This window comes from Kryptolebias marmoratus, linkage group LG16 (assembly GCF_001649575.2).
Source record: "Kryptolebias marmoratus isolate JLee-2015 linkage group LG16, ASM164957v2, whole genome shotgun sequence".
Taxonomy (NCBI): Eukaryota; Metazoa; Chordata; class Actinopteri; order Cyprinodontiformes; family Rivulidae; genus Kryptolebias; species Kryptolebias marmoratus.
In genome coordinates this window covers 8,346,943-8,368,926 of record NC_051445.1, presented here as the reverse complement: position 1 = coordinate 8,368,926, position 21,984 = coordinate 8,346,943, and the positions used below count along the sequence as shown (strand labels likewise).

The window sequence follows — 21,984 nt, the reverse complement described above, 5'->3', positions numbered from 1 at the left end:
TAAATGACCAGTTAGGGTTTTTTTTTTAATTCACTAATATTGCATTTTATTTTATTTGTATTCAGATTGATTCAAACATAAAAAACACCATGTTCTGTTATTTTGCTGCTTCAGAAACCACAGATGGCTTCTTTCTCACCTCTTTTGGCTTTTACTCAAAGGTGACCAAGAGCAGAGATATACAACGACACATTTATTCTGCATCATTTTCTGAATTTCTTCAACAACAACAACAACAACAACAACAAAAATTAAAAATATTTTGACACTCAATACTGTAACTGTTTTCATTTAAGCTTTTTTATTCAAAAGGCTGCATCACTGTTTGCATAGTTTTATGTTGAAGTTTGCCAAGAACAAATGAGTGAGAGAATCCCAAACCTGTGTTCAATGTGTGGAGACTTTGAGAAGGGGAACAGATGACATAATCAAAAAAAAAAAAGGGTGTGTGCTGTGACAGGGCCAAGGTGGACAAATAAAAAAATTGGAGCATGATAAAACAAGAGATTTGGTGAAGCGCATTTAGCACCAAAAACCAAGAACTCGGTGTGAAAACACAGATGGGGTCAACAAAAAGAGCAAAGAAAGGAGGTGGGGGAAATAGGGTAAGCACAGCAGGCTGACGGGGTATAAATATAGGTGAGTCCAGGTGTCTTCTGGTCACTTAGCATTATGAGGCTGCTCTGTCTTCTGCTGGTTGTTGGAGCTGCTGGTAAAGAAACACAAGAAGGACACAAATACTGCGCTCGCATTTGTTAATATGCACACAAGAGCATTTAAAATTAGATGTTGTGGCTGCAGATTGGATTTAAACATTTTTTTATTTCTTTTGTGAACAGTGGCAGTTCCTCGTAACGATGGCAAGATCATCGGAGGAGAGGAGTGTGAGCCTCACTCTCGTCCTTACATGGCATCTCTCAATTATGGCTACCACTTCTGTGGAGGGGTGCTCATCAACAACCAGTGGGTGCTTTCTGTTGCCCACTGTTGGTACAAGTAAGTATGTAAGAATAAAATAAACTAGAACATTTCTGAAGAAAGGCTGAGAGGTGCAAGTGCAGATTTCCAACATATATCAACTTTCTTCTATAAAGCCCTGCAGTGATTTGGAGCTAACTTATGTAATAATGCAAGCTAACAAAATCTAATGTGTTTTTATGTTTAAGCTAAAAGTGCAAAAAGAACAAAGATCAAAACAAATATTAAAGTGGCTTATTAGGGTCATGGTAACCACACACCCTTCTGTCACTTCCTGACTGCAGTCTTGATAAGACAGGCAGACAGAACTGCAGAGTAGAAGGTAAGCTTCAAACTGTGTGAAAACTAAAAGCTGTACCAAAAAAAAAAAAAAAAAAAAAAATCTCCAACTGTATGTGACACAAGTGTCAAATTGTTATACATTTTCAGGTGTCCACTGGGCTTTTTAAAAAGACAATTCAGTACCAGTTCTGCAGATAAACTTTGAGCTCAAATACAATAGAAGTCAAAAAGAGTTTAGATGAGCTCTCTCTGCCCTCTGGGGGGGATTGAGAGAAAATCATAAGTCCTGTAGCTGTAACAGAGACACTGGGTAAAAGAAATAAAAATGCCTAAATGTTTTGATGTGTAAACTGCATAAAAAGTTTAACTATTATGGAAATAAAAAGAGCTTATTTTCAAAAATGTTGCAAAGTTTAAACAGCTCGAAGGTTCGTGTGTGACATCATCACATTAAGTTGAACAATCTCTAGTAAAATCTCCAAAATTCAAAACCTGAAACTCCAATTGAGTAAAAACCATTAAAGATATCAGAATGCCAGTTCATTCATCTAAAGTTTAACATTCTATGACTCATTTAATTTTGGAATAATGTTTTGACTGTGACATATGTCTGAGGAATGAAGCTCCAATGGAGACTAGGTTTTCTCACTTGTTTTACCAAATTCTTATTGTTGTCTATGGATATTTTTTTGTCTTTGCTGTACCATGTACTACTGCTAAAAGCCAAAGCACACTATTCCCTATCAAGTTGCATATTTGATATATATTTTTGTCAAGGTTTTTTCTTTTTCAAAGCTTTACGAGGAGATGAAAATTGACAATCATGACAGAAATTAAAAAATAATAAGCAATCAGTAATGGTTGAATGGATACTTTATCCTTGAGGTAAATTAATAAGGATGCTTCATAGCTCATGCCTTGGCATCTTTAATAGTTGCTGTAATTGTAATGGATTGGTTGACTGAAATACAGAACAATATCATTCTAAAAGTCTCTCTGCTTCTATTTATGTTTCATTTCTTTTCTCAGTCCCTATTCCATGCAGGTCATCCTGGGAGAACACGATGTGCGTGTGTTCGAGGGAACAGAGCAGCTCATGAAGACTGACACCATCATCTGGCACCCCAGGTGGATGAAAGAAATGAACCATCTTTGCTGTCTGTTCCATTTGAACAATTTAAGAAACAAATTTTCTGCTTTCTGAGGCATTTTCTCTTCCTGTCAGTGAGCATTTTGTGCATGCAAGAGCTGTTCAAACTTACAAAGCTCAAAATCCACACAAAGGAAGGTTAATATCCCTCAGAGAAGACACAGTTCCGGAACTGCTTAAGAAACCTTTTATGTATTCCTTCACACTTAATGCCTATCTAGTGGCTGCTAAAGCATGGTTAAAACACAAAATGAGCAAATGCCTTGCAGCACAGAACATTTTAGACCAATCAGCCCTCAAATCAGAGCAGAAAATCCTTGCTCAAGGAGACAGGAGCTGTCATGTTCTGCTCTGTTTGGAACAGAGCATGACATGAGCAATATACCCCAAAGTATTTATTTTTATTTACAATAAAGCATTTCATCATATTCTCATAACCACTGCAATGAAAAAAAAAATAACAGTGACTTCTGACGACCAGTTAGTTTTATACATTTATTAAGTCAGTGCAGAAAAGTATTTAAAGTTCATTTCAGATTTCTCCATGTGCAGCTATGACTACCAGACTCTGGACTACGACATCATGCTGATCAAGCTCTTCCATCCTGTGGAGGTGACCGAGGCAGTTGCACCCATCCCCCTGCCCACAGGGTGCCCAATGGGGGGACTCCCCTGCTCTGTGTCCGGATGGGGAAACACTGCCATGGACGGTGAAGAAGGTGATTTGAATTAGAAGAAGCAAACTTACTAAAACAGTGGTGCCCATTCCTGGTCCTGGAGGGCCACTATCCTGCATGTTTTGGATGTTTCTCTGCTCTTCAAGTTCTGCAGAAGCCTGTTAATCACTTATTCATTCAAATCAGGTGTTTCAAAGCAGAGAACCATCTAAAACATCCAGGATATGACCCTCCAGGACCAGGATTGGATATCACTGTACTAAAAGCAAGATCCTTTTGGTTTATGCCATGGATTTTTCTGTTACAGTGAACATGCCCACCCGTCTGCAGTGTTTGAACGTGCCCATAGTGGAGGACAGTGACTGTGAAAACGCCTATCCAGGCATGATCACGCGCAGGATGTTGTGTGCTGGGTACATGGATGGAGGCAGAGACGCATGCAATGTGAGTCTGACGGCACTGGACCCACAGCTTTTGCACCTGTTGTCTGCTTGGCTCACACTCATGCTATCTGTGTTTGTCAGGGTGACTCCGGCAGCCCTCTGATGTGTGTTGGGGAAGTGCACGGCCTTGTGTCGTGGGGCCAAGGCTGCGCTCAGCCCAACTACCCTGGCGTCTACGTTAAAGTGTGTGAGTTCCTCTACTGGATCGAAGAAACTCTGGCAGCCAATTCCTGAAGAAACAACATTTATTTTCTCCCCTCTCGCCTCAATTCACTGACCTTAATTTCATTTCTCACATGTCACATCAGTCTTCCCTAAGTATTTCACAGCCTTCTCTTCTAGACATCTAATTTCAGAGAAATTAGACATAACATATTTTCTTCACAATTATTCTCCCATACACTGTATTTCTGAAAACACACGTAAAAGTTTTACAATAATAAATAAAACCTCTGGGTATTTATTAATTTTTTTTTTTGTTTACCTGGCAGAGCGTTAATGTTCTTGCCTGTGTGTGTGCGAGGGGGGAGTGGGGGTTGTTCTGTCTATCTCATGAGCCATTGGACAAATTTTAATGAAACTTGTAGAAGTAATCATTTTATGTGCATCAACATTTTAACAACTTTTGTAGTCAGTCCAATTCAAGATGGCTGCCACAACCCACTGACAATAAAAAACAAACGACTTTACAGATACTGACCTAAAATTTGATGTGGTAGTAGTTGAGACTGATCCTAGACACATAATGTGAACGTTAATTTGCCAATAACTGCTGGAAGTCAGCTGTGTTTGTCTGTTAACAAATTATGAATTGTGAATTGTGAAGCACTGGACTGATGTAAAAAATTAAAATCATCAGATGTATCTCTGCAAATGTTTAACCTTTGGAGTCAACACAATTTAAGATGGCTGCCACGGTCAATTGAGCTTTGAGAACAAAAATGGCCATAGTTCAGTCCATTTTACAGTTGTTGTATTAAGATTTCATGTGGTAGACACTGACAATCATTCATAACGCATAAAAACTTAACGTGTCAGTTACAAGTTTACATGTTACAGTTGAGACAGTAATAAATTAACACACAGGACTTCAGTTAACTAATATATTATAAAAAGTAAGGAAAGGCAGCATTTTATTATCAGTTACCAATATTTTCTTTTGCCTTGTGATTAACCTCCTCCATTGTTTTCATAATTAAATTTTCAAGCCTTTTTTTTATTTCAAGGAGGTTTATTAAATACCTTGATTAAAAATAGGACCGCGTGTGAGATTACGTTTAGGAATTAGTGCTGAATTCACTGCACAGATAACAGCAGTGTGATTACTGAACAGTTGGGTGCTTTGGGACTTTTTTCTCAGTCCCACCCACTCCTTTCATTTTCAGCTGTGCAGCAGGCACCAGATCATTTACAGTCAGGCACACAACAACAAAACAAAACTTTTTAAATATATATTCATGCTCGAACAGACCTTCGCTCAGTCTTACTTTTTGTTTTTTGTTTTTTTGTTAAAGATTTTCTAGATTCCAGATAGTTGATTTAAAAAAAGAAAAAAAAAAAGAACCTCAAGATGACATTGCTCTTGTTATCTCTCCTATGCCACTCTTGTCTTTTCTTGGCCTTGCTCCTCTTTTCTCCTTTTCTTTACGTCCTCTTTCATTAACGGCACTGGCGGGGCCGATCCATGCTGCTGCACCTACACAAAACAAACCCACGAGAACAGGTCACTGCTATAATGTTCCTTTTTCATCATTTTTACATGTTTATTTATTTTTTTAAATATCCCATTGCTTTACCTCCCTTTGTTTTTGTTTTTTACAGTCAGATTCTGAGTGTGAGTTTCGTGCATCATGTGTTTTTTAATGAGGAGATTTCTTATCTCACCTCAGCTGTATGTCAGAATCTATATTTTAGCACATTTGAGGTGAAAATTAAACACTTCACTTTCAGAATCTCTTAGAAATTTGTTCTGGTATTTTAAAGGACATATTCTACCACACTCTGTGTGTAAAAGTAACCTTTGTGACCTTTTACAAGAAGTCAACTCTGCTTCTTTCACACAAGTTAGCACAAACTTTATTTAGAACATGTAACTTTATTACGTTTCTATTTTTTCAGAAGCCATGATGTCTTTCACTTCCTGTACAACGGTGAATATAGAGACTCATCCAAATTGGTAACAGACAGGAAGTTCAGTTGTAAACCTTGTTTTGCTACAAGTGAAAACAGACTTTGGCTTAATGTGAGGCAACAGTTGACAGCTGTAGTGTGGATGTGAAGCTCAGATGAAATATTCTCCTCAGTGGAGGCACATTTTCTACAACTGAAGCAAAGAGTCAAGGTCAGACCTGACGGGCTCAGGATGTTTAGTAAGTAAAACCAGAATGGAAAACAAAATAAAAAAGAAGTTCATAAAACAATGGAACAAAACTAAAAAATATGGATACAAATTATTCAATTTTAAATCAATAATTTTTAAAATCCACAATACTCACACATTTATTTTAAATGAAATCATTTTAATTGGTCATTTATGTTTTGTCATTTGCAACAAAACAATACTCCTAATTATCATTTCACATTTATTCTTAATTTTTTATTTTTTTTATTTTTGTGATACTAATGTTCCATGTGTTTTTAAAGAATTAACTTAATGACACTGAAGCCTTGTCTTTCAAAAAAAAAAGCTCAAAGTTTTATTATAAAATACCTAAACATTTCATTCAGGTAGCATACCTTTAGATAACTTGAATTTTTGTACTCTTGAAAATTTGATTCTAATTTTTTTCTACTTTAGTTTTACATTTTACATTCTCACTTGTTTATTAGAAGTGGGACTTTATTATGCATGGATATTTAATTAATGTTTTTTTAATGAAGTATTTAATTGTTCTGATAATGTGCTGTAGAAAATCATTACACAATCAGTGCAAATTTCAGTGGTCAAGATTGTAATAAAGAATAACTCACAATCAAGACTGGTCTGAGAGGAGGAAGTGTTTGGTTCTCTGAGGAATTCAGCGCTGTTTGAAACAGAAAACAAACAGAAATGTGAACACAGGTGAATTAAAATGTTACTTATGAACAACTGAATGAGTTACCTATAATGCTAGCCTCTCTGATAATGACTAACAGTACTCAGATTGAAATACTGCTTTATGCTGTGAGGTTTGGTGGTGCTTCTGCCAGTTAGTGATCACAGGGCCCCCATGGTTCCCTTGTGTAAAATATTTCTTACATTTATAATGGCTAATACATAAATTAGAGGAATTGTGTGTAATTAGTGAGAGAGGTTTTTAGAGGCTACATCATAGAGCAACAAAAATCCAATAAAAAGAACAATGTTAAGAACAACATGCAGGTTGAGAAGCAGGAATAAGTTAAACTCTGTTCCCAGTGCCTGTAAATGAGCACCAACCAGGTTTCCATAAACATGGCTCTATCCCCACCTGGAAATCTCAAGAAAAAAAAGCTCAAACTGAATTAATTTCTTTGGCCATACACGAAGAAAAATAAACTGAAAAAGTTCTTCAGGAATTTGTGATTTTGTGTTGATTTGTTTTAGATTATTCTTTTAATTTCAGTCTGTTTTTATTTCCTAACATTGGAAACAGGCTATGGATTTCAACATGTGGACAGGTGTTGAACCTTCTTTGTGAAAGCCGTCATCCTCCGCTCTTACATGCATCAGCATTATTTTCCAAACACCTCAACACCTTGAGTGTATTATTTACTTTCTGTGACGTAAACATTTACAGCATATATGAAAAAATGATGCTAAGGGTTGTATGGGGATATTATCAAGTCTTGCAAAATAAATTAATTTTAAAAATCTGCCAGAATAAGTAAATCAAATGTCAAGAACAGGTGATGATGAAAGACAAAATAACAAAAATAAAAATAAAAAGTTACTTAATGGTTTTATTGGACAGATAAGCAAAAACTACAAAGGTAATAAAAACTATAAAAGCTAACCGGGCAGGGAAAAGTACATGTGAATAAGGAGCTCAATAACTGGTCATAAACATAAAATGGGAGAGTAAAAGAAAAATAAACAAAATTAAATTAAATTAAACCTAATGTGTCAATAAAAACCCAAAACTATGACAGAAATATTGTTTTTAAGCAGCTGGTTGCCTATTTATTCATCTTGTGCCTTTAACAGCAATGCTTTTCATTATTTGTACCAAAAATATATGAAGATGTAAAAAAAGAACTAATTAACAATAAGAAACAATAAATTGACCTTTTGTCTTTAAAGTCATTTCATCAATAACACATTAAGTCCTTTTGCAGTTAATGGAAGTTACAGAAATGTGACTTATCTTAAAGAAACCTAGAATAGATTTTATCTAATAACCTAACATTTCATGACACTTAACTGAAGGGCTGGAAAGTATTGACAAAATGTATACAACACACTCATTTATCTCTGTTTCTGCTGTGCAACAGCTTCTCACCTGTTTGTCTGTGGTTTGTGCATGGACGGTTCTCTGCTGGCCTGCAGAGAAACCAGAAAACAGATCACAATCACCAAATCAAGTTGTCACATCAACGAGACAAACAGCACCAACGGGCCAATATTCAGATTGCAAGGCGACACTTACAGAGTGATGGTGGGCGAAATTTGAAAGTGTCTTGTTTTCTGATGCTTGAGGCTGTCTGGAGGGAGACGGGCAGTTTGGGGCACCGATGTTTTTAGGGGGCAGTGGTGGAGCTCTGATGACAGAGCTGGGCGCTTGGTTATCCAAACTTGAAAGCTGTTGAAAAAGATGTTTAATTATTTGCCCAGTGCTAATGCTAATGTTGTTAATGTTTGGTATTGTTAACACTGATGTAATTTTATTTTGATAACTTCAAAACTATTAGAAATATATTTTTGACTATTTACTCATAGAGTAAATGTTTTTTCAGAAAATGGCCAACAAATCTAGCAGGATTAAAACTATACAGCCAGTTTTGCATGCTAGTCTTGCCTACAAAAGGATCACCATTCAATTTACTTCCAGTTTCCTGGAAGTACAAACTGTAAGTGTTGTGCACTTTTTATCTTGAACTAACCAACATTTCAGTTTGACAGTTTGGCAAAAAGGAATGTAGAAATACATTCACACACCTTTCTCAGGGCAGCCATTTCCTTCACCATCACCTCAATGTCCTCGTGGTCCTCATCGTCGCTGTCATCATCTTCCTCCCACTGATGGCTGCCCTTCAGGTAGGGCTCGATGAGGACGGACTCTGTCCCTTTGATGTCGCAGCGACAGTACGGGCAGGTGTGACCAGCTGACTTCTGCTAAATTATTACCGGGGACCCACCACAGTTAAAGATATGGAAAGTTAACAGAGGTGTAACAACCCAGTTCCACTTGTAGTCAATACAACAGTTTCACACCTTTTGAAGTGTATGTAGTGGAATATGTTGAATTTGCCTTCAAAGAAAAGAAGACGCCATGCTGTTTGGAAAATACCACGTTCAACAGACACTGTAGTCTGTGGTTTTCCACTTTGTAGTTGAGATGGCAATGAAGGTGAATTGTAACATTTTAACTTATCTTTCACTGAGTATACAAGTCTTTAATACTTTGTACCAAGATAAAAATACTCTTAAAACTAGATTCTTCTAGCATATTTGATGACTCTATTGTTAACTTAGAGTTGATGAGAACATTTGCTTGTCCACAAGTAGACTATCAACAGAGTTATTTCTATTGTGTTTTGATGTCCCTGAACCTTACCTAAAGTTGTTTTCATGTCTCGTCAGTTGTTCTTAAACATGTTTTGCTCACTCGCACATTTAGATTTTTGCTATAAGAGAAGGCAACTGATACAGTTCGAGGAGGATGTGAAGCTGCTCTAACAGGAAATGCTGGGCCAAATGTCAGGACATGGTGCTCTGCTTTTCTGCTTTTCAAAAAACTGCGCACCTTCTGAGCAGATGCACTGGTTAAACATGAAGCTATTATTTTAGAACAGCAACAAAAACTTGTTTAACATCATTCTGTGAGTGAAAGAGGAAGCAGGAGGTTGGGGATGTCCACTGGATCAGCCAGTGGTACACAGTAACCAGCTGTTGTTATATGATCAGCCTTGTATTGTCTCTGAAACAATTCTTTAAAACTCCCAATAGATGACCTGACTACGTTTCAAAAACCTCTGAAATATGTTTTGCTTGAATTAAAAGCATAGATTGTTAAAGCATAGTTTTAAAAAAATCTCATATTTTTAGCCTAGTGTCCTTTGCTCTGTTTCTGTATTGATAGACCGTTAGATGATGTATTTAAATTTTGCTATTTGAATAAACTAAATACAAACTAAAGCTGTTAGGTGAAAGCAAAAAAGTGAAAATAAAGTAGTTTTCCCTGAAATGTATTGAGATATAAGTCTGATCTATTAAAGAACGTGAGTATTCAAATAAAGCACAAGTATCATAATATGGATTTGTGCTTTTTGAGTTTTGCATCATCTAGAAACCGTTAAATGAAGTCAATTTAATTTAAAAATCAATTTGAATGTTATCTCTCTTTTTTTAATCATTATTTTAGTTTGAACAGACCATAAAACAGTTGCTGAGTAAATGTGTTTTTTATTTACACACACAATATTACAGACCTTTTCTACTAAAACTAAAAATAAGATATCAAAGTTTGTGATCTGATAATGGTTTAGAGTGAGTGCATCAATATGTTCTGACTGTTTAGTTCAGCAGAAAATGTACAGGAGACTTGTGCTCGTGTCTAGCTTTGAGTATATTTATTTTTCTTGTCAATCTTTGCTTCCTGACACTATTTTCTGAAAGACGGTTTAGCAGTTGGAGCTAGAGTACACTGCAGATGTGTTAACTGTATAATGATTTGAGTTATTTTTCTGTAGTTGATCTTATGTTCTCACTCTTGTGTTCTGTTTGTTTTGGTCGTCTGTGTTATGTGTTCTCCTGTGTTTCCCTGTCACCATCCACCTGCCCTCAGTTCAGTAGCTCTCCACTCAGCCTGCCACGCCCATCTACACCTGTCTCTAGTTACAAATCAGTCACCTTTGTCCACTTCCTTATTTTCCTCTGCTTATATGATTTGGTTTTTGTCACTCATTAATTGCTGGTTCATTCGTTCTGCCTTGTTGTCCGTGCTTTTGTCATTTTCACGCCACTGTCATGCTCCTTGTCTACCCCGTCACCTGTTTGTAAGTTTTTGTTTATTACTGCCACGTCAGCCTTTTGTTTTCTTTGTCTTTTTTTGGTAATACATTAGTTTTTATTTAAATCCAAAGACAAATCTGTATTCTGGGTTCACCATGCATCGTTCTAACAAACGTTTGAAATATTTGCTCCACAATTGGCATTAATGCACTAGTAAAAGTGGAACAGACCAGCCTTTAACAGAAAGATGAAAAAAACGAACAAGTAAAGATATGTACTGTACTATCTGCTTAGAAAAATTCTGGTCCTTGAGCGCATTTGCTCATGACCCTTTTCTTAAGGGTTGAAGAAGTGACTTCAGAAAGCAAGAAATGCAAAATCTACTGGTGTACGTCTTTTGTGGCGTATTACATATATGCTGATTAAATTTTCCATTATTTAGTTAAAGTTCCTTTTTTCTTATTTAGCACAGCTAAAGTAATTTTGTGGCAGCCCTACATTTAAATTAAATATTTGCATGAGAAACACAAAGCATATTTTTGACACCGACCCCAAACCACATTTAAATAACCAGCCCTGTTGCAATAAGGTAGAGGGACAACCAACAATCAAACCATGGCCTACAAATATGCACCTAGTTTAATCAACCTCAACTATTTCCCTTCACTGAACACACAAGGCTTACAGTAAGAATGTGTGTTAATAGGCCTAAGTATGCTCTGTGACTTTGAAGACAGATCAGCATAAGGGAATTTTGAATAAATAGATTGGGAGTTCTACCTGCCATCCTGTAAGACAGGGTCGACACAGAAGATGTCCACAGGGTTGAATTCGAATGTCTTTATCCCGCTCTGTGCAGATCTTACACAGCTGGAAAGTGCTGCCAATCTCACAGTACAGCTCATACTGCTCCTGTTGGGTGGTTGGTGAGCCAGACAAGACAGAGCAGAGAACATCACAAGAATTAAGATTCCGTTCACAGCTTGCTGTAAACCTGGTAAAACAAAAAAGGATGGATCTTACTTCTGAAACCTTGACTTTTTCCCTGTCAGCAGGTTCACACAAGCTTGTCAGGTCAGGGTTCACATCACGACCATCTGGGTAAAGGTAGCTGCAGGCACAGAAACACAGCACCTATAGAAAACATTTAAACTAGGGGAAAACAAATGATTGACTAGTGTGTGAATTGTGCTAACCAGCCTTCCTTGAAGCCCTGAATGAGCGCCTGGTAGAGAGGTGTGTTCTGAGGAATGGTTTGGATGATGTCACCTTCAGTGGTCACATGGCCAATAGCCCACTGACCCATTCTCGTGCAGCTCAGACGAAAAATATAGCTTAATAGAAAAGAGAGTCTTATGAATCAAACTTCTTTCAAGTCAGAGCATCAAAGCAGACACCAGTTTAGATACACATAAATAATTAACCTGCAGATAATTTGCTGTAGTATTGTTTTGGGTTTATTTGGAGCTTAAAGGTAGTTAGGTTGGTTGGTACATGTTTTAACAATTCTGTGTTTATTGGAGAAGCAATTGCTGCTATCCTTCAGTGTGGGAAATGTTGAAAGGTCATTTCTAATTAACTATTCATGAGAAAATTATTCAAAACAGATGCTAGTCTTTAGTCCAGCAAGTTCATCCTGAGGTCAGACTATGTAGCATTCAGATTAAATGGAAAAACAAACAAACAAATAAACAGAAAAAACAACTACATTTCAGAGTTTTTCTGATTTCGGAAAGCATGTTTAGAGTTAAAGGTCAAGACAAGTACTGAACAAGTACAACTTTTTTTTTCTTTTTTTTTTTTTTTTTTTAGAAAATTTTTAATAAATAAAGATGGAACACAAACAAACAAACTAACAAAAACAGCATGGCAATACATCTGATGTTTGCAACATTACATTTGAACAAACCTTGAGACTTCTGAAACACTGTCATTTGGAGAAACAATACCAAAGTAGGAATATTGCACAGTGCGGCATTTGTTGAAAACCACACACAGCACATCAACTGTCAAGCATGGCCGTATAGGGTTGATGGTCTGGGCTTGTTTTACAACCACAGGACCTGGACACCTTGAAGTATAGAGTCAACCATGACCTACACTGTGTACCAAAATAGTCTAGAAGTAAATGAGGCGGTCTGCCTGACAGCTGAGGCTAAAACAAATTTGTGTGAACCCACAGGACAACGATCTCAAGCAAATCGACAATAGAATAGCTAAAAAAGAAAAGATTCTTGTAATGACCCAGTAAACCAGACCTGAATGCAACTGAAACTTTTTGTAGGACTTTAGGTATAAAGAAATATCTGCAAGCATCCACAAACTGAAGCCATGCCATTAACTAGAGCATCTGATAAGATTACTTCAAGTTACTGCGGGTAAAGGTGGTTCTATAAAGTTTAGAATTACAGAACAAGCTTAATTGTTCGTCACTCTGTCCCTGTATTTTAGCTTACTTTTTGTTTTATTTAGTTGTACACCACAATATATTATGTGTTGTTCATGTGATGTTGTGCTTAAGCAATTTCAAAAACCAATTAAGGTGTACACAGTAAATGGGATTTACATAAAAGAGTGAGAGATTTTGATTGGGCTCATGCTTACCTCCCAGGTCTGTGCAGGTAATGTTCCAGCCGAGCTACAACCTGGTCGTATGTGAGGAAGGCCATGTAGCCTGGATGGGTGACTGCGAGGTGGTTCCAGTTCCTTATGAGGGACCTCCAAGGCTAAAAAGAGAAGGTAAATTAGGATGATGTCAACACTTTATTCAGACAAATGCAACAGCTTAATGCAACAATTCAGATTTTTTTTTAAGTGGAGCTATGTAGAAAGGTTTTGAAGAATTATTTTTTTTCTGTTTTAGGTTGTTCTTTGAGTGACCTCAATGGGTTTAAGCAGGGCAAAAATCTGAGTTAATGGCTCCCATCTTACAACCCCAATTTTAAAATAAAGTTGTTCTGCTATTTTAGATACAGTTTTTCACGGAATAGTGAACCTCTGCGCATCTTTATTTCTGAGAGATTCAGCCTCTCTAAAATTTTATTTTTATACCCAGCCCTCTTACTGAGCTGTTGGTAATTACCTAACTCATTACAAAATTATCCTCCAGTACCATTTACTTTTACAACCGTTTGTTGTCCTGTCTTAAATTTATTTAGATGTGTCACTGCCAAAAGATAAATTTAAATCATGTTTTTATTTTTCCCAGAGACTTTTACAGTTTCTTAGTTTAAATATTTGATATATTTGCGATGTTCCATTGTGAATAAAATATGGGTTTATGACATTTTGCAGGTCATTGCATTGTTTCTGATTTTTTTTTTTTATTTTGAACATTTTAAACAATGTTCCAATTTTATCAGAATTGGAGTTATAAAGCAACTTTAATTAAAAAAGGTTTCACAGAATTTTATGCAAACTCTGTACTATAAACCTTTGCACTGCAGTTAGTTTCCCATTTTATGATTATTTTAACATAGTTTTATGGTTATTTGTTAGTGCAAATAGTGGCAGCAGAAGCTAGCTAGCTTCTGTTGCACTTCTGGTAGGAATATCATAATACATATGGCAGAAAAAAAATATGTAATGTTAAATTAACAAAGCTGTAAAGGTTCTTAACCCTCCCGTGGGTTTTGGGTCAAATTGACCCAAAGTTTCTCTACTGCTCTTTGTTTCTGTCTCTTTGAGGGCTTCAGGAGGGTTCAGAGAGCATTTGCAAAAACTGCAATGACATTTTTGAGACTGAATCAATTTGGTTTTGGCTGAGGGGTGTATACTTCAGTAACTGAGTGTAGTACATTGTGCGTGAATGTGAACATATATATATATATATATATATATATATATATATATATATATATATATATATATATATATACTTACATAGGTGTGTATAGGATTTATAGATACTACATAATATAATCATAATCCCCTTCAAAAACAGAACATAAAACATACTGAAAATTAACAATTTAGCAAATAAAATAAGATCTTTGTTCCAGATACTCTTTAGATGTGTCTTTGTTTTAGATGAAACTGGAGTCATCCTAGTATCATATTATTATAAATATTAAACTTTTTAAATTATTTAACTAGTTTCCTCAGGTGTTGAAATGCCAAAAATCTTATATTTAGCAAAAAACAAAAATCTAATTTTATTTAGAGCTACAAGCTTATAGAACAGAAGAACTGCACATTTAACCAGATAATGTCTCCCTCCTCATCATCTCAGTTCATGCAGTTCTGCATGAAGATAAACTAGCAAAACAATTCATAACTTACTCTGAAAATAAAAACTAAAGGTCACCAATCAATTCTAAAAAATCTTACTTTGGATCAACCCTTGTTTTCGTTGTACAGCGACATCTTACCAAATCCTGCAGCGCATGACAAGGAGTTTTTAATCATCCTGTTACGATTTCTCCCTCTCTCACACACACACCGCAGCTACTCTCTGCACTCTTCTCTTGCCTTTTTTAAAGGCGATGCGCTCGGCTCTTTTTTTTCTACTCTTTAAAGTTAACGGCAACTCGACCGCCTACCGTGAGAGCTGTTGTTGGGCGCGACATGCTCACTCACTCTTTCTACTCAGCTACCGTAATAATAGTCTACATGCAACATATTTTTTCTAATTCATAAAACACTAACTACTTTAGCTGGGGACAGGGCGTCCAAAACTGGGACTGTACCCGGGAATTGGGGACAACTGGTCCCCCTAGTCCTGGCCCCAGACAAGCCATTAGCTTGTAAATCTTTTCAGAATTAAGCACTATTTCCCAAAAGTGTGGTTACTCAAAGAGCTATTTGCAACAGGTAAGATATTAATTGTGCATAATTGTTTTACACAACCCCATTTCAAAAAATAGTTTTGTTGCAAAAACTATAGCTAATAGTTTTTAATTTTTACAGTTTGGCTTTGTTTGTGTTTAACATTAAACAGTACGTCAGCATCAGATTTGTGAACAAAGATAAATTGACTAAAGTTTTCAGTCTTTTCTCAGCAAGAACATCCCAGAATTTTTCTGCTTACCTGGAACAGTCTCGTGAAGATGTCAAACTCAAACACTGAAATGTAATCATTACAAGTAAGATCAATAGTTGATTTCAGAGCCATAGACTCCATCCCTTCCTCAAATCGATGCACACTTTTCAGCTGCTCTTTGAGCGTTTTCCATTGCACTACACACCTATCGGGACACAAGAATACATTCAGGTTATAGGTGTCCACAGAGCAAACAATACAAAATATTGATCGCAAAGTTTTACACTCACATGTTGTCAAAACAATGCCTCCAAAACTGATCGGCCTCAGCTTTATTTAGCTTATAAGTGTCACCTTGAAAATATCCTCTTGGAAACATTGCTTTCAGTTCCCACAGCATGTGACTGAACAGCAAGGATAGTTTGGTCAGATTCCTCCTAAAAACAACAACAAAAAAAGACTTTCATCACGAAAACAGGAATAAAACTCTGTGTTATTTTATTAAAAATCTCTTTTGACCTCATAACCCACTCGTTCCCTTTTAGGAAAATTCATGTCAGCAAAAAAATACAAGTTTAATTATATGTACAACCTCTTCTTGTTTTTACAGTTAGCAGTTGAATGTCTCAAACAATGTCTTAATGTTTTGCATAATTTCATTATTTAACAAGTTACTCCTCAATTTTAGTGGATTGTAATTCAGTCAGCTATTGTAGTTCAGTCCGTGCTTCTTTCTGCTTTGTGTCAGTTGAAAGCAGAAATGCTGAAGCACTGCTGATATTTTCCATTGACACACACATGCACGTAACACACAATAGGTAGTCCAGCTTTCAAACAGGATGCTGGCTGCTGTGGGCTTGTCTGTAAATACCACAAAATGTTCCAGTGGCCAGTGTGCTACTTCGGGACACTTTTAAACTGTTTCAAAGTTTATAAAAGCTTTTTTTTTTAAAAAACAGTTTTATTTCTGTTTACAAGTGATTTTTTTCCCGCATGCAACTTAGTGCAGTATTTAGTGTCACACACATAAAGAGTGCATTCAAAATCAGTTTAATATATTGCACCAATTTGCAGCAGATGCTCTTTAACAACACCTCTGTAAGATACAAAACGAAATCTTCCACCAAGCTACCCGGGTATTAAATGTATATTTGGTAATGGTAAAAGCGGTTGTAGATTTTTTACCTCAATAAGAAAAAGAGAACCCTCAATAATGGGCGCTGAGGGGTATAGTTGTAGAGGTGGAGGTGGGAGGAAATGCGTAAGCCACATCCCACGCTACCGGTGGACTCGTGTTTGTAAAAATATATTATCTCAAATGACATCATTACTGTGGTAATATGTACAGTAATAACATAAGTTAATGTTCTTGCTGCCCTTTGCAAGTGGGCCTTCTGAAGCTGCATGTGCTACCATGTACTCTTGTTGTTCACTTAAAAAAGACACACACACACACACTATATTGCCAAAGGTTTTCACTCACCCATCTAAATCATTGAATTCAGGTGTTCCAATCCCTTTCATGGCCACAGGCGTATAAAATTAAGCACCTCTGCATGCAGACTGCTTCTACAAACATTTGTGAAAGAATGAGTCGCTCTCAGGACCTCAGTGAACTCCAGCGTGGTACCGTGATAGGATGCCACCTGTGCAGTAAGCATAGTGAAATCTCCTCGCTAATAAATATTCCACAGTCAATTGTCAGTGGTTTTATAACAAAGTGGAAGTGATTGGGAACGACAGCAACTTGGCCACGAAGTGGTAGGCCACGTAAAATCACAGAGCATGAGGCACATAGAGCTCAGAGGTCACCAACGCTCTGCAGAGTCAACAGCTACAGACCTCCAAACTTCACGTGGCCTTCAGGTCAGCTCAAGAACAGTGTCTAATGCAAAGCATCAGAGGCAGTGGTGTAAAGCACACTGCCACTGAGCAGTGGAGATGTGTTCTCCGGAGTGACAAACCACGCTTCTGTCTGGCAATCTGATGGACGAGTTTGGGTTTGGCAGTTGCCAAGAAATTGGTACTTATCTGACTGCATTGTGCCAAGTGTAAAGTTTGGTGGAGAGGGTTTTCAGGTTTTCAAGAATTGGGCTCGGCTGCTTAGTTCTAGTGAAAGGATATTGGACTAAATTTTGTGCGGTAGTAGCTGAGAGTCATTGTCAACACATACCTCAAGCACAAAAAAATCATGTGATATCTCACAGTTCTGAGCTTTCACATATCATTTTCAAGATTTGACCAAAACATTTACAAGTCTGTCCTTTCTTGGCGTAAGATGATTTTGATTTAAAACTTTTGGCATGAAAAGCAGTGAATTTCTTCAAGGAATTCAAGGCCTTTCATTACTTTTATGCTTTAGCACATGGACCTTAATTTGGGGTCTTAAAATCCACAGAACATTTTTATGGGTGTTTCTATGCTGCAACTGTAGAACCCCGTTCCTTATAAGTCTGTACTAAAGCAGTAATAAGATTTAAAGAGATTTAAGAAAGAGATTCACTTAATAACAAATCTGTGTTCATTGTGGATATTTTATTGACACACGTCTTAGTAATTTACCCACAGTTCAGGCCTGAACGTTTATAAACTTATTTCAGGTTCACATTGAAAAATTTTACGAAACATTTGATGAATAATGACGAAATTAAAACATTTCTGCATTAATACCAATTTTAACAGTTTATTGTACTCACATAGATTTTTTTTTTCTGCAGCGCTTCAATTTGTCTAAAGATTTCCTCGGTCAATAACTTCTGTAAATGGTTCAGGGGTGAGAAAGTTTGTACATTTGCATCTGTGTCTTTTAAATTCCTGTCAGCGGAGGCCAAAGCCACCGGTGTGTCGCTGACAATAATTTTCAAACCGCTAAGCCTTCAACTGTGTGTTTCTGCCGTCTTCGCCATCTGTTGCGTCTCAGTTCTGTTTTAGGGTTGATCTGGTAGACCAGCAGTGTTATTTCAACATGGCATGTTCAATTTTTTTTTTTTTCATAAATAGATTCCGAATTTGCTTAGGAGCCAGCAACAAAGAGGAAATAGGTGTCTGACGTTAAAAAAAATAAAAACACATGAGATGATATGTCTGCCATTAGACATGAATACACAGTATGTAAATTTGCTGCTTGGCTGCCCATGCAGGTCTTACTGTGGTGAAAAACCCATCTGTTGTGTAAGAGATGTAAAAACCTGGCAAAGTTGAACAAACGAAGAATAGATAGAAAATTACAAATCTGGGCTGAGGGCCAACAATTCAACCAAATGAGGAAATTCATTAAAAGGCTTAAATAATCTCTTACTTTCTTGTTTTGTAGCGCATTCGGCCTTTGTCAACCTAGTTGGTATTTAGTTCGTCAACGTATCTGTGAAGTTCACTAGTTTTAAGCACAAGATGTGTTTTTTCAATATTTAAATGATGTTGCTGATATTCAGCACATCACGTAGTCTTGAAAAGTTAAATTTGCAAATTATCATAACACATGGATGAGAAACAACATACAGATGAACAGCACCAATCTTATACTAATGTTTCAGTCTGGGCAAAAATGTTTCATCTTTACCAGTTTGTATTCAACAAAAAAAGAAGCGAATACAAGGAGAGAAAGACAAAAAGAATATTGACCCCCCCACCCCCCGTCCCACTGAACAACTTATGCAAACGACTCAGGCCCCAAACAGAGAAAATGTCTGCTCAGAAACAATCTCTCCTTCTCTTCTCAAGCTGCTCAGATTCAAAGGATGATGTTTCTTTTTCTGGTTTCCCCACATTAGCATCACAAAGACGCAGGTTTGGCTCCTTTTCCACATCCATCGTTAGTATTCCCAACAGGGACAAGAGAAGGCGGCTCGACCTCCAAATCAAATTTTCACTCTGTTTAGCTGTTTGCAAAAGACCCAGTCCAGCCAAACAGTTTACATTTGAATACAGTGGCAAAGTATATTAAACATCTGGAGACCAGGATTTATTCATTTTAATCATTTCACTGAAGTTTTTCGTTGTAGCATTCGGTTCAGTTAAAATTCAGTGAGAGCTCATATCTTTAATGTCATCTGTTATTTATTACATATTATTTTAATGCGATGTTTATTTTTTTGTATTTTTGTACTTTTTATGTATTAAGTATCATTTCCAGGATCCTGACAGAAGATTTTAGAGATCAATGGCTTTACGCGACCCAAAATTAAGGTTATTTTAAACTGATTCAGCAATAAATTAATCTTGAATTATTAAAAAAAGGTAATGATTATAGCTTTTCAAAAATATTCTGTTTGAGATGAAGTGACATTTGAAGTCTGTCTATACGTGGTTGTTTTAAACAGTTTACCCTTGTTGAAATGTGCTCATACTAGAATATTTACTCATGTTGAGAGGTCTGGCGTATCTGGTTTGTTTGCATGTAAATGGAAGGCTGTTTATCAAAATATGTTCATTAATAAAACTAAAAGTAATTAGAAAAGCCTTTGCATTTAGTTTTTCCTGAAACCATAAAAATCAAGAATCATTAGGTGAAATTTCCTCAAAAGCAATGTAATCTGTGGACTCACAGGGATTTGGTCTGAAAAAAAAAAAATTCAGCATCTGAAAATGAAACTTATTATTGAAAGGATGCAAATATGAACCTCCTTTCCAAAAGATCTTTTGTTGAAAAACGGTAGAAGAAATTGTCAAAACTCAGTATAAAATATGCACTTTTTAAACAATGTACTTAATCGGGCTATATTGAATAAATAAATTACTTGTTTAGTTTATAAAATTTATAACAATGTAAAACAATCTTACAAAAAAGTGTCCGAAGTGACATATCTCAATAAATAATCTAAATGTTCACATTAAAGAAATAGCTATAATATAATATAATATAATATAATATAATATAATATAATATAATATAATATAATATAATATAATATAATATAATATGTCATCCGAATTCATAAACAATTTTAAGAAATGCAGTTTTTACCGCAATGGTCCATGAATACACAGAAATAAATCATGAAAAAAAACAAAAATCTGTTCTAAAACAGTTTTCAAGTTTTTTTTTTTTCAAAACTCAATGAATTTATGGAAATAGAAATAGAAACAAAAGATGCTTTAAATACTTCTGAGTGGATTCCGATCTAGTTCTCTAACATGAATGAATGTGTTTGAACGTGAGCCAGAGGCCTTCTTACCTGTGAGTCGATGTTTCATCGAAGATCTTCTCTCGTCCCTCTTTGAAAAGCAGCACGGCTCTGTCCGTCTTATCCAGCAGGTTTCTGATGTGGACTCTCAGGTACTTGGCCTCGTCGCCTCGTGGCGTCAGCCCTCCTGATGACCCTAAGCCTTGGTAGGGCTCCCAGACCTGCACGAGGAGCACTGAAGTCTCCTGAACCAGGTCTGGCAGGTACGGCGGGCTGTTCCTCAGGCCCAGGCGAGGGTTTGTGCACAGTTCGGTTAGTTTTTTCAGTCTTTTTAGGGTCTTCTCCACCAGCCGCAGGTCGTCATTGGTTGGGAACTGGGAGCTCAGTTTTGAGTTGGTGGAGGCTCCTGAATCAGCTCCTGCCATGATTTTGCTGTTGTGTGTTTGAAAGTGAAGTGAATCAACGAGTGTCTCAAGCATCAGTGTTTCAGCGTGTGTGTGTGTGAGTGTGTGTGTGTCTCGTTATTTTTACGCAGAGGATGGGTGGAGTTCAAGGTTTGAGTGTTCACACTAGCAGTTATCATCTACACAATGATCTGTGTGAGTTCTCTGATTTAAAAACAGCACATCTTATCTTCTACAAACAGCCTCCAAGGCTGACCCACATAATGGTCAAACAGAATCACATTCGATGTACTGAACGACATGTGCAATTACACCCTAAAGGATATCGGGTACTTAGAGTAACCACAACTTTCTTCTACTAGCTCCTCCACCAGATCTTTGCTCAGTACACGTTCTCCCACACTGTATCTGTTTACAAAGCTTCCACGACTTTAACAAATAAAAATACAAACAAATCTGTTAAAATTACAGGTCAAGGGTGACTCCCAGCTCTCTAAATAGTTCAAATTTGTACCATCTCACGGCCTTCCCTTCTTTTCACTCCAGTTTTTTTTTTTCGCTTTTGCTCTACACATTTCATCACCATTTAGCGCCATACATTGCTTACCAGCCTTTATGTCAGCAGCATAACAATCCTACATTCTCTGGGTCAACAGAGTGGCTTCATCTACTTGCAGCACAGCAGAAACATGTTCTGTACCACGGCCTGAAACGCAGCTGCCTCCTCTCCTTCGTCTCTCTTGTTGTCACCCTTTCTGCTCTCACACGTCTTGGCTCAGCTTTTGATTAATTTCCTGGTTGCAGCGAGACCAAC

General features: G+C 36.8%; 2 protein-coding genes across 4 annotated transcripts; one reads left to right on the top strand and one right to left on the bottom strand.

Annotated features, from left to right (window-relative positions):
* The first annotated feature begins 634 nt into the window (after positions 1 to 634).
* LOC108235490 (trypsin) lies at positions 635 to 4,394 on the top strand. Its single transcript, XM_017415523.3, has 6 exons — positions 635 to 712; positions 840 to 996; positions 2,290 to 2,388; positions 2,963 to 3,129; positions 3,395 to 3,531; positions 3,612 to 4,394. Exons 1-6 carry the CDS (start codon positions 673 to 675, stop codon positions 3,762 to 3,764), a joined length of 753 nt encoding a protein of 250 aa, XP_017271012.1. The 5' UTR covers positions 635 to 672; the 3' UTR covers positions 3,765 to 4,394.
* cblc (Cbl proto-oncogene C, E3 ubiquitin protein ligase) lies at positions 3,960 to 21,984 on the bottom strand. Of its 3 annotated transcripts, XM_017415522.3 has the most exons (13): positions 21,778 to 21,982; positions 20,818 to 21,198; positions 15,934 to 16,080; positions 15,692 to 15,848; positions 13,267 to 13,388; positions 11,859 to 11,996; positions 11,686 to 11,773; positions 11,443 to 11,574; positions 8,647 to 8,823; positions 8,138 to 8,290; positions 7,991 to 8,031; positions 6,501 to 6,553; positions 3,960 to 5,226 (listed from the first exon to the last, which is right to left on the bottom strand). In XM_017415522.3, the coding sequence occupies exons 2-13, from the start codon at positions 21,189 to 21,191 to the stop codon at positions 5,096 to 5,098; spliced, it is 1,713 nt and encodes a 570-aa protein (XP_017271011.1). In that variant the 5' UTR covers positions 21,192 to 21,198; positions 21,778 to 21,982; the 3' UTR covers positions 3,960 to 5,095. The 3 variants fall into 3 exon arrangements, with proteins under 3 accessions (XP_017271011.1, XP_017271010.1, XP_017271009.1); XM_017415521.3 differs by having other exon boundaries at positions 8,647 to 8,820; positions 20,818 to 21,984; XM_017415520.3 differs by having other exon boundaries at positions 20,818 to 21,981.